General features: G+C 44.8%; 1 protein-coding gene across 1 annotated transcript in view; it reads right to left on the bottom strand.

Annotated features, from left to right (window-relative positions):
- Window positions 1–7,065: 7,065 nt before the first annotated feature.
- Window positions 7,066–13,052, bottom strand: part of LOC117483623 (PR domain zinc finger protein 5-like) — a gene marked incomplete at its 5' end in the record, with an annotated part of 45,896 nt that continues 39,909 nt past the window's right edge. Inside the window, 1 exon segment of the mRNA XM_034132003.1 lies at window positions 7,066–8,117. Coding sequence (XP_033987894.1) covers window positions 7,953–8,117 — 165 coding nt within the window.

Here is a 13,052-nt window from a genome sequence, read left to right as displayed (position 1 = left end):
TTTGTGCTTCAGATGTGGTTCTGTTTCCTGCAGCCATTTATAAACATAAACATGGAGGCTCTCTTCTGTTCCCCCCCCCCCCCATCCTCAGATTCAGAGGGTGGGGGGGGGTGAAGTTAAATCACAAGACCCCTTTTGTTTTGCCAAGTTGGAACGAGGCCTTTCCAAACCAGTGGCATGACAAATAAAATGTGCAAAAATGTAAAATATTCCTCGGTGGATATTAAATGTCTTGAGGTTTCCTGACTCACGGCCTTGTAAAGCCTGGAATGAGAAATAGTGTTTCTGTCCTCGTTGGTACCGCAGAACGTCTGTGTTGTTTTATTCATCTCTTAAATATAAGCGGAGACCCTAACCCTCAACACGATTGGTTGCTGCCTTTATAAATAAAGCTTCGGTCTGTTTATGTGTAGGAGGGGAATCTTTACTGATAGTTCCTCTCCTAATTTCCTCCCAATGAAATAATCCGTCCATTTGACCCGATGCTCGCCTGGAGTGCAGTCTGCAGATTCAATTAGAACCATCAGCAGACAGATCTGTGTGTGTGTGGGTGTGTGGGTGTGTGTGTGTGTGTGTGGGGTGTGGGTTTGTGGGTGTGGGGGGAGTGGGTGTGTGGGGGGTGGGGTGTGTGGGGTGGGTGGGGGGTGGGTGTGTGTGTGGGTGGGGGGGTGGGTGGGTGGTGGGGGTGTGTGGTGTGTGGGTGGGGTGTGTGTGTGTGTGTGTGTGAATGTGTGTTTGTGTGTGTGGGTGTGTGTGGGGTAGGGTATGTGTGTGTGGATGTAGTATGTGTGTGGGTGTATGTGTGTGTGTGTATATGTGTGTGGGTGTGGTGATGGTATGTGTGTGTGTGTATGTGTGTGTATGGTGTGTTGATGTGTGGGTGTGAATGTGTTGTGTGTGGGTGTGTGGTGTGTGGCTGTGTGTTGTGTGTGTCTGTGTATGTATGTGTGTTGTGTTGTGTGTGGGGTGTGTGTATGTGCTGTGGGTGTGTGTGTGTGTGTCTGTGTGTGTGTGTGTCTGTGTCTGTGTGTGTGTATGTGTGTGTGTGTGTATGTGTATGTGTGTGTGTGTATGTGTATGTATGTGTGTATGTGTGTGTGTGTGTGTATGTGTATGTGTATGTGTGTGTGTGTGTGTCTGTGTGTGTGGTCTGTGTGTGTGTCTGTGTGTGTGTGTGTGTGTATGTGGTGTGTGTGTGTGTGTGTGTGGTGTGTGTGTGTGTGTGTGTGTGTGTGTGTGTGTGTGTGTGTGTGTGTGTGTTCCCTCAGACAGACCCTGTGGCCTTGTGTCAGTGTTTGACCTTCCTCTGGTTTCCAGTGCTTTTATTAGAGTCTGTTTCCGTGGACTTGTGGCTTCAGAGGAACGTCCGTCAGCGCTGAAACGACCCGGAGAACCTGAACACACCCTGCCCGCCGCCGCGTTTAACATTCCTCGGCATGGCACGCTTTCTCCGGGCACGACATGTTGCTGCAGTAACGCCTGCCAAACAGCGGGTCAGACGTCTGTGTGTAAAGATCCTGGAGCTGAGGGCAAACTCTCAGGAAACCCTCCGGAGAAAACATGTCATTAGAAACGCATCGAGCTGCAGATACACCCAGCAGGAAGGGAGCGACGCAGAGAGGGCGGGACAGAGAGAGAGGAGGACAAGATCAGGGGGAAAGTCCCGAGAGAAAAGGCTGGGAGACGGGGAAGGTGTTGGGTGACAGGCAGGACACATTACATGTTGTAGGGAAAATAGTGAATGTCCTCTTCCAACATGAGAGTAACATGCTAACAAAGGTATCCCAACTGTAGCTGTGAACATGACAGGATGTATGATTACCTAGAAGAGCATCAGGACTGTTTGAGGCATATGATAGCTATGTGATTAACATGATGATTCAGCCTCTATGGAGATAGACATGTGACAAGCATGCTCATTTCTGATGTGGAGCTAATCTGAAGTAAACATTGAATACTGCTTTCTATTCCTCCATCTTGTGACTGTGTACAGGGTGCGTACGGGTGCTGGAAATCCTTGAAAATGCTTGAAATTGTACGAGGTGTTTTCAAGGTTTGAAAAGTGCTTGAATTTTGGGAATGGTGCTTGAATTTGGGATAAAGTGCTTGAAATTGTAAATGCTTTACTTCGCTTTTTAGATTAAAAGAAAATAAAGAAGTCGGAGCGCGCTTAATTGCTTCACTTTTACATAAAACAGCTCCGCCCCGGCCTTCCGCAATGCGCGTGACCGGCAAGTGTTTTTGTTACGTGTGTGACCTGGGCATTCTGATGAGTGATAGATGACAGTATGCCAGGAGGTTGCCGTTTCAACGAGCGTTGGCTAGCAGAAGACAAATACAAGCCATGGCTAAGACGAGGGTCAAGCGAAGCCCAAGAGTAGCCTCCTGCAAAGTGTGCAACAATAACGATGCGAGAGTCTGCGCTGACGCCACGCACCACACGAAAGGTACGCCATAGTAGAGCATTTTAGATTAGGCTATCGTTGCATGTAAAATACATGACACTTTTCTCTGTGCGGCAAAACAAGCTCGCCAAAATGGCTTCACTAGTCTGGCAGTATTTTAAGTGTCCGAAAATGACAATAAAATAGCGGTATGCAACGTGTGTGTGAAGCAGAAATCCTGCAGCTCCACCCGCTGTGACGGACCGGTGAGCGGAGCAGAACACACATTAAGAGTTAGACCTAACACACTTAGCTATTTGATCTACCTCTGGAACAAGCTGATTCCGGCGATCGGCCCCAAAATTGGCGATCGGAGCATCCCTAATAATAGTATATGATATGTTTTATAATGATTGATCATGAAAGTGTTCTCAAAGCTGGTAAAGGTGCAGCTAGTTTGAATGACTTTGTATACTGCAGGGTAGCTTGTGGATTTACTCCAGGTGGAACTAAAGTCTGATTTAACACTTGATTATATTTCACATCATTCATCCACATCTGTGAAGTAACTAAAGGTATTAAATACATGTAGTGGAGTAGAAGTACACCATTTACCTCTGACTTGTGTTTACTGCCAACCTAAAAGTACCTCAAAAATAGTAATCAATAATATATTGAAAAGTTATTTGGCTGATTGTTTTATATTGGCTCAGCCAGGTTATATGGGATGCCCAGTCTACGTACAGATGGGTCTCATTTTGAAATATTAAACTTAGTTTTCTTTTCTAAAAATTTTAATTGTTCATCCTCATGTAGAATGCTATTCTGAAACACACATTTGGTTGTTTATAGCATAAAGAACATCTGATTTAATGTGAGGTAGGGAAATAATCATTTGAGTATGTGTATATAAATATGTAATTTACAACAGCTGTAAGATGCTTGAAAAGTGCTTGAATTTGACTTTGGAAAAGGTGTAAGAAACCTGTGTGTAACTCCCTCTCTTGGATATCAGCATGTGAAGGACACTGTTCAGGAACTAGTTGATGCTCTGTATGTGATGACTCCTTCCATTCTGGAGAGGATCAGGAATAGAGAGGCGAAGTCCCTCCCCTTCCGGTGGACCTCCATGGGACCTTATTTCGGAAAAGTTATGTATTGAAGTCAATGGAGAGAGAAAGATTATCTTTCGATCCCGTTTGAATTGTGCCACGAATTACACATATGATGTTTGTCAATTTAAAAGATCATTTTGCAAGTCAAAAAAAAAAAAATGTGTGGTAAAACTGTGAAGTAACACTTTTGTTTGTGTGAAACGCTCAATGAACTACATCTCTGGTCAACAACACACGTCACCAAGATGGCCGTCACTACTGTCTTGTCAACAAACGATTGACTACCCTCACTATCACCACAATGAAACACGTCCTGAAGAAAGTCATGCAAAGCTGCCTGCCTGCCTTCCTTTGATTCTCTCTGAACTGCCTGGTTGTTTTAATGTTTAATGTCAACCATTTGTGCAGATAGCATGAAGTAGAGAAGATCGCTAGCGTTAGCGTTAGCATTTCTCCCCCGGGCTTCATTTCATTTAATTTAATTTAATTTAATTTCAAACCTTTATTTATTCAGGTTGTATCCCATTGAGATCATTGACCTCTTTTTCAAGGGAGACCTGCTCAAGTAGGTTCCACATGAAACATTAAAAACATAAACAGAACAACAGAAAGGACATCATACAGTAGCATTACAGGGATTACAAATTACATACTATCCACATGCACAGGTACCAACAGCTTCTGATTCAGTAGCATCCAACCGAGCTTTAAAAACATGTAGTGGCACCAGATTGCTCAGTTTCCATTTTAATTGCAGACTATTCCAGGACAGTGGAGCTGCGCATCTAAATGCTATCTTCCCTAAGACAGTCCTAGCAGTTGGCACATTTAATAAAACCACAGCATGCGATCTCAGGCAGTAGCCACTTACAATTCGCCGTGAGATCAGGGAGCAGATGTAGGATGGAAGTTTCCCTAACATGGCTTTATATATAAAAATGTACCAGTGACTGAGCCTCCGTACAGTTAGTGAAGGCAGACCAGCCCTTGCTTAAATGGTGTATTATAGAATGATCACACCGGTGACAGTACTCTTCAAAGGGTTCACGAAATATGACTACTACTCTTACTGTTTAACATGTTGGGTTACTTAATGTTACTTCATGTTAAGGCTAATAAAAATGACAAGGCTGTAATGCTAACTAACGTGCTAGCTACTAGCTAGCTTGATCCAGACACTCCTGGTCCTTTCATCAGACGGGAAGCGAAAGAACGAGCAAGACCCATTGCTGGTATGATAACAACCTAGTACTAAGCACACAGGCATCTTGTTAAAGTTATCTTATCTTAGCCAGCGCCATATAGATAGATTATATCTATATGGCGCTGATCTTAGCTATCTCTTAGTGGAGGAAAACAATTGTGACATCACTTACGCGACTCTGGGATTTGTAGTCTTTCTAGTTACGTATTTTTCATAGTCTTATATTTCAACAGTTTTACGACAAACTGTGACTTTTTTGACATGGAAATGATTTTTTGAGATTGACAAACATCATGTGTGTAATTCATGGCACAATTCAAACGGGATCGAGAGATAAGTTTTCTCCCCATTGACTTCAATACATTATTTTTCCGAAATAAGGTCCCATGGGGCGGAAGTAGATGGGCGGGACTTCGCCACTCTATACATGGATCCTGAGGTTGAAGCTCAAGCCGCTGACCAGTGAGAGTTCACATCTGTCACTGTGAGACAGACAGGATGCAGTTTAAATGCTGCTGTGTGTGAGAGTGCGTCAGTGGAAACCACGAACCAGCGGTCCCGCCCTGAAGGGGGACGATCAGGAAAACCCGGGAAGCAGAGGACGCTTTATCAGGAGCTGAAGATAACACATCATGAGACTGGAAGTGGTGCCTCCACTACGGACACTTTGAATACACCCAGTACGTCCTGCTGGCTCTCTGTGAAGGAGGGGGGTCAGAGGGGGTCGTATTCATATTCTGTACAAAGTGTAAAGTCCACTGAGACAAATGTAACATGTGATATTGTCCTATATAAATACACATTGAGTGATTGAACCAGTGAGCAGCCGCTGAACTCCAACATGAACCTCAGTAATGATCTAATTGTTGAACACACACTCTGCAGGAGGTGTGTGTGTGTGTGTGTGTGTGTGTGTGAAGCTGGAAACATGGCAGGATGTATGGAGTGTGATGAAGAGATGCTTCAGAGTGAAACGTTTTATAAAAAGCCAGATTAACAAAGACTCCCCACCAACGTCAACAGTCCACAAACACATCATCAGACGGGCAGGAAACGGCTGTTTACTCACTGATGATGTTTTATACATTTCAAAATACAAACGTGTGAAGTGACGGGTCGCAGTGTGTGTGTGTGTGTGTGTGTGTGTGTGTGTGTGTGAACAGGAAACACTCTGAGTTCTATTGAAATACATGAAACACTGTATTAACAATGATGAACACACACAGTAAGGCACAACCACTGTCAGTCATATGGAAACATTCGATACAGAACATGGTGGAAGTACGGAAGCCTGTCAGGACCATTGTAGTGAAAAAGAAGGAGTAATTAAGAGTATTAAGTCGTACCTTTATGAGAAACAAGTCCCATGGAAAGCGATAAGGGGCCTCACGTGAGAAACCAATATGTGAGATCTAAACCAAACATTTAAGAATTTTGACTTTCATTTCATATCTAAAAGAAATGTACATGTGGTCCTAAATCTCAATATAGATATTCTCTGTGATCGAAGAGGAGAAGTGTACCATGAAAACTCTAATATTCTCTATCATGTATGTGATTAAAAACACCAATTTGCCAAAAATAAAATCACTTCAATAAATTAGCTCCATCCAAAAAAAGGGGGAGAAATTTGGGCCAGAATGTTTTTAATGTTACCGCCTACTCGGGCTCTACTCGGGCTCTACTCGGGCTCTACTCGGGCTCTACTCGGGCTCTACTCGGGCTCCACTCGGGCTCCACTCGGGCTCCACTCGGGCTCCACTCGGGCTCCACTCGGGCTCCACTCGGGCTCCACTCGGGCTCCCCTCGGGCTCCCCTCGGGCTCCACTCGGGCTCCACTCGGGCTCCACTCGGGCTCCACTCGGGCTCCACTCGGCTCCACTCGGGCTCTACTCGGGCTCCACTCGGGCTCTACTCGGGCTCCACTCGGGCTCCCCTCGGGCTCCCCTCGGGCTCCACTCGGGCTCCACTCGGGCTCCACTCGGGCTCCACTCGGGCTCTACTCGGGCTCCACTCGGGCTCCACTCGGGCTCCACTCGGGCTCCACTCGGGCTCCCCTCGGGCTCCCCTCGGGCTCTACTCGGGCTCTACTCGGGCTCTCCTCGGGCTCTACTCGGGCTCTACTCGGGCTCCACTCGGGCTCCACTCGGGCTCCCCTCGGGCTCCTCGGGCTCTACTCGGGCTCTACTCGGGCTCTACTCGGGCTCTACTCGGGCTCTACTCGGGCTCTACTCGGGCTCTACTCGGGCTCTACTCGGGCTCCACTCGGGCTCCACTCGGGCTCCACTCGGGCTCCACTCGGCTCCCCTCGGGCTCTCCTCGGGCTCTACTCGGGCTCTACTCGGGCTCTCCTCGGGCTCTCCTCGGGCTCTCCTCGGGCTCTACTCGGGCTCTCCTCGGGCTCTACTCGGGCTCTACTCTGGCTCTACTCTGGCCCTGACACACTGTCCTACGCGTACACACAGTACTTTGGATGATCCTTTGGTCCCGACTACACGGAGGCCGACGGGTGCAAACACTGCAGCGTCAGAAAGGATGCAGATATAAAAAACACATGAAGAAACAACTTCCGTACGAATAACACATTATGGAACAGAAACATACTTTTAGCACCAGAAGGCAGCGGGGACTTCATCTTAAATGATTATGAAAGGTACAGTTGTAATGTTTTCTAACAGATGATGAGTGCAGACAGAGAGCTGGTTGCTTCACACAACAACAAACTATTCTTAAAGCAACTCGTAACTTTCCTTTTGAAGGTCCTCGTGGATCTGGAGAGGATAACGAAACACTGATGACAGAATATTACACTCGCTGTAAATAACACTGAGCTCTGTTTCAGATTCTGCAGCCAGCCTGTTTTAATACTCTTATTTAGAAATACTAAAGGGAGCCCCGTGCTTCTGAGGTTATATCACACCTGAGAGCAGGTGCTAACACATGGAGGAAGAGTTCAGGTACACGTTAAAGGTGTCTCCCAGTGATGTCACACAGTAACAGAGATCCGTATGAGACGTCTGGAGCTCCTTGTCTCTCCTCATGAGTCTCTTAATGCACTCACCGTGAGTCCCTTTGGTTAGGAGCTCCAGGTGAATGTAATGTAACACTGGTTGGATCAGACGAGCAGACTCTCTGCAGGAAACCAAATGATGTTTCTGTTTAACTCAAACGTCTTCCACATTCTGCACGTTAGCAACATGTGTGCTATCGCTGCATCTGTGTTTACAGCATGTTGAGAGGGTTCAGGCATCAGCTCTCCGTCTCCCCGTGCACGTTCTCCATGTGCACTTTGAGGTAGTCGTTCCTGGTGAACTTCTTGTGGCACTGCTGGCACTCTGCCATGGGCCGGTTGGGGTTGTGAGTGAGTTTGTGTCGACTTAGCATCTTCTTCAGGCTGAAGGACAGGTCGCACACCTGGAGGACACACAGAGGACACACAGAGGACACACAGAGGAGAGACAGGTGACATCGTTAGAATTAAACACGCATTAATGCATACATGTCAAACTCAAGGCCCGGGGGCCAAATCAGGCCCTCGGTGGATTTAATTTCGGCCCGCAGGATAATTTCTAATTGCTATTAGATCTGGCCCGCCGGTATATTGCACGCACACCTTCACTCCATCCTGAGGGTCTCCTCAGCTCAGAGCCTGACCCCAAACATTGATGAACTTGCACCCAAGATGAGATGCCAAGTATCTGAGCTAGCATCACAGAGCAGCACACTGAGTTCACATGTTTCCTTCTGCACTTTTTCTCTCACGACAACAGAGCATGTTTGGTTTGTTCTTTGAGGGGAATAGTTTTTTTGTTTCAGAGTGTGTTCTCTCCAGAGTTTCAGAGTGTGTTCTCTTCAGAGTTTCAGAGTGTGTTCTCTTCAGAGTTTCAGTGTGTTCTCTTCAGAGTTTCAGTGTGTTCTCTTCAGAGTTTCAGTGTGTTCTCTTCAGAGTTTCAGTGTGTTCTCTTCAGAGTTTCAGTGTGTTCTCTTCAGAGTTTCAGAGTGTGTATGATATGAAATGTGTTCTCTCCAGAGTTTCAGAGTGTGTATGATATGAAATGTGTTCTCTTCAGAGTTTCAGAGTGTGTATGATATGAAATGTGTTCTCTCCAGAGTTTCAGAGTGTGTATGATATGAAATGTGTTCTCTCCAGAGTTTCAGAGTGTGTTCTCTTCAGAGTTTCAGAGTGTGTATGATATGAAATGTGTTCTCTCCAGAGTTTCAGAGTGGTTCTCTTCAGAGTTCGGTGTATGATATGAAATGTGTTCTCTCCAGAGTTTCAGAGTGGGTATGATATGAAATGTGTTCTCTCCAGAGTTTCAGAGGTGTTCTCTTCAGAGTTCAGAGTGTGTATGATATGAATGTGTTCTCTCCAGAGTTTCAGAGTGTGTTCTCTCCAGAGTTTCAGAGTGTGTTCTCTCCAGAGTTTCAGAGTGTGTATGATATGAAATGTGTTCTCTTCAGAGTTTCAGAGTGTGTTCTCTTCAGAGTTTCAGAGTGTGTTCTCTCCAGAGTTTCAGAGTGTGTTCTCTTCAGAGTTTCAGAGTGTGTATGATATGAAATGTGTTCTCTCCAGAGTTTCAGAGTGTGTATGATATGAAATGTGTTCTCTTCAGAGTTTCAGAGTGTGTTCTCTCCAGAGTTTCAGAGTGTGTATGATATGAAATGTGTTCTCTTCAGAGTTTCAGAGTGTGTATGATATGAAGTGTGTTCTCTTCAGAGTTTCAGAGTGTGTATGATATGAAATGTGTTCTCTCCAGAGTTTCAGAGTGTGTATGATATGAAATGTGTTCTCTTCAGAGTTTCAGAGTGTGTTCTCTTCAGAGTTTCAGAGTGTGTTCTCTCCAGAGTTTCAGAGTGTGTTCTCTTCAGAGTTTCAGAGTGTGTATGATATGAAATGTGTTCTCTTCAGAGTTTCAGAGTGTGTTCTCTTCAGAGTTTCAGAGTGTGTTCTCTCCAGAGTTTCAGAGTGTGTTCTCTTCAGAGTTTCAGAGTGTGTATGATATGAAATGTGTTCTCTTCAGAGTTTCAGAGTGTGTATGATATGAAGTGTGTTCTCTTCAGAGTTTCAGAGTGTGTATGATATGAAATGTGTTCTCTTCAGAGTTTCAGAGTGTGTATGATATGAAATGTGTTCTCTTCAGAGTTGAACCTCTGCTGCTGTTGACCACATTCTGCAGGATGATCACAGCCGGAGGATTTGTAAATCAGACGCGGTGGACCTTGGCGATAGATTTCACTTCTTCCTCCAGCAGACAGGGAATGCATGCAGCTTAACATCCATCATAAATAAACCATTTTAAACTGAACAAGTGACTCCATCGTCCTCCATCAATCATCATAATCCCGCTCGGCTGCAGTTTAATATCCTGCAGCCGGAGCTCAGCATGAGTCTCTAACTCTGTGAACAACGTCTGTGAGTGGTATTCAGAAAACAGACAGCGTACATCTGAGGCAAGAAATGAATCTGCATATTAAGATTCATCTTTAGTTTGAACACAATCCTGATCAGAAATATTGAGGTTCCTGTTGTTTTATTATGTGGTTTGTAGCAGTGTTGTAGTCAAGTCACCAGCGACGTGCAGTCAGTGGAGGCAGGGGAGGCAGAGCCTCACCTGTCATACTCCAATGTAACGGAAAAACAACTAAAGAAAAACTAAATAATAATAATAATAAAATGTCTCCACTGATCTTGTGTAAATGTGATTTATGTTTGATTCCAATCGCTTTTTATAGTCAAAATCAGCAAATTTGCCGAGCTCCGCTACGGGAGCGATGAGAAGTGAGGCAGGGACGTGCTCTGCCTCTCGTAAGCCCACAGTAACTTGCTGGAGCGCGGGCACTAATTTAGCGCAGGCACTTATTTTGTGAGCGCGCTCCAGCCAGTTACTGTGGGGTGAGGTGAGGCACAGATGAGATCTGCCTCACCTCAGAATGCGTCACCCCACAGAAACTGGCTGGAAAGCGGGCCCTAAGCGCGTGCCTGTTCCCATCTCACTGTAGGTCACCAATGTAATGTATGTAGATCCCTTTATTACATTTATCCTCGCCATCCATAGTCTCTAAATAACTTATTTCACGTATATATGATATTTAGGCTCGCTGGTCTCATCGTACAACGGAAATGAGAAAGCACCAGGGGAGGCAGCCATAACCTCTGCCGCACTGCAGGGGGCGCACGTGAGCCCACAGGTTCTTGTTGCTACTGTTATTCTACCGCAAACAACAAACTAGACTTTTGAAACTACAGGAAGATAAGGAGGACTTTTACAAAACAGTAATAGAGATTGTTGTCCAGAAGGATAGCATGGACTTCATCTTCAAGTCAAGGTAAGACCACAACTGTAATGAAAATGGGATCTTACTAAGAAAGAACAATCCAATATTTAGATTGTGGGTATCCTTTTGTTGAACGGTCTGTTTAAAATTAATCGAAGCATCAGACTAAAAAAGCTTTTGAAAATAACAGAATATTTCGATTAAGGTCAAAATATAATATTTGTAAATCTGACTCAGTGAGTCAGTGCCTCACCAGCCATGAACCTCACCGCACGTCACTGCAAGTCACCAATTCACGAGTCCAAGTCACTCTCGAGTCACCCAAGGAGTGTCCGAGTCGAGTCCGAGTCTGAGTCATCATTACCTGTGTTCGAGTCCGAGTCCAAGTCCGAGTCACCCAAGGAGTGTCCGAGTCCGAGTCTGAGTCATCATTACCTGTGTTCGAGTCCGAGTCCAAGTCCGAGTCACCTAAGAAGAGTCCAAGTCAAGTCCGAGTCACAAGTCTTCATGTATTCATCTTCGTGGATATATGTGTTGAAATGTAGCTGCTCCTCTACATTGCTTTCATCCTGTCATGTTATACTAATCTGTCTATTGAACTGCTGTGAAGCCAGTTTGGCTACAAGTCTTGTAATAGGTGCTATACAAATATAAAGCTTATTACTAATATTATTATTATTATTATTATTATTATTGTAAATGACCTTTAATATGTCTAACTATATTTAAAATTAGTTACCTTTTAGAGAAGTGATTATATTTGTATGCCAATATTTTCCTATGGTAAAGTTTTCGTTTTGCACTTTTATTTTGATAGTAATAAAATCGGGACTCTTATTTTGAAGGAACTTTTCCCGGTTAAATCGGTTTACTGATAAAGATTGAGCCCCAGAAAGCACATGGCTACTTAGCATGCAACATGACGTCATTCTGCATGTTAAGTAGCCATGTGCTTTCGTGTTATCGGCTGAATCTTTATTTATTGATTAGATCACGTTACTCTGATGATAGTGTTCAAGACAGCCTATATGTCTGAACTCGATGTTTAGAGTAATGTGTTACGGAGCCTTCTCTTCACATAGAGCATTTTGCTGCTCTTTTCCAATGTGGAAGCAGAATGTGTGAAAGCAGAATGTGTGAAAGCATACAGCACGATGCGGGGTGTGTCTCTAGACATCTCTAGACTGGAATAGCGGGGCCCAGTACGTGAACTCGCCTCGCAGGTGCACACGCCAGGATAGAGGACATCAGACTCCAGAGAAAACTTGCTCGAGTCCGAGTCCAAGTCTGAGCGTCAATGTACAAGTCGAGTCCGAGTCATCGTGGGGGGGGAAATTCACGAGTCCGAGTCCAAGTCATCGTACGCGAGAATTCACGAGTCCAAGTCCGAGTCCAGGACTCGAGTACTCCATCTCTGGTTTGTAGGGTCGGGAAAACTGGATTAATGAGACGGAGATTTCTAGCCTTTTAGATTTTGAAGGTGTGCTCTACATGGAAGAAGATTAGGGCCACATGTGACATTGTTTTGTTAGATATGAGCAAAGGTGACATTTTATTTTTGAATGATTTCCAAGAAAAAAGTCAAAATTTCGAAAATAGTCAGAATTCAAAGGAAAAGTCAGAATAAATCGGAAAAAGTCAGAATTTCGGAAAAAAAATCAGAATATCGGAAAAGTCAGAATTCCAAGTAAAAAGTCAGAATCTGAAACGGTTAGAAGTCAGGATTCAATGAATTTCCGAATATGGAGTTCCGAATTCCAAGAAAAAAGTAGAATTTCATATAAAAAGTCAGAACACCAAGAAAAGTCAGAATTCGAGGAAATTGTCAGAATTCCAGGACTCCCCTCTCCTCCTCCTCCTCCTCCTCCTCCTCCTGATGCTCCTCCTGTTATGACAGACTCTGGAAACTGTGCCTGCTCGCTGCTCTTGTCTCTATAATCCTGAAAATCATTGCCACATGTTGTTTCTGTTCCCTGTCAGAGTTCAGCGGAGCGTTTGGTACAGAGAGCGGTGAGCAGAGACTCAGAGAGAGCTTCTGATACTCTGAGAGACTCTGAGACTCTGAAGCTGAGG

This window comes from Trematomus bernacchii, unplaced genomic scaffold (genome assembly GCF_902827165.1).
Source record: "Trematomus bernacchii unplaced genomic scaffold, fTreBer1.1, whole genome shotgun sequence".
NCBI classification, from domain to species: domain Eukaryota; kingdom Metazoa; phylum Chordata; class Actinopteri; order Perciformes; family Nototheniidae; genus Trematomus; species Trematomus bernacchii.
Note: the sequence above shows the minus strand (reverse complement) of the source record. Positions and strands in the feature narration are given on the sequence as shown.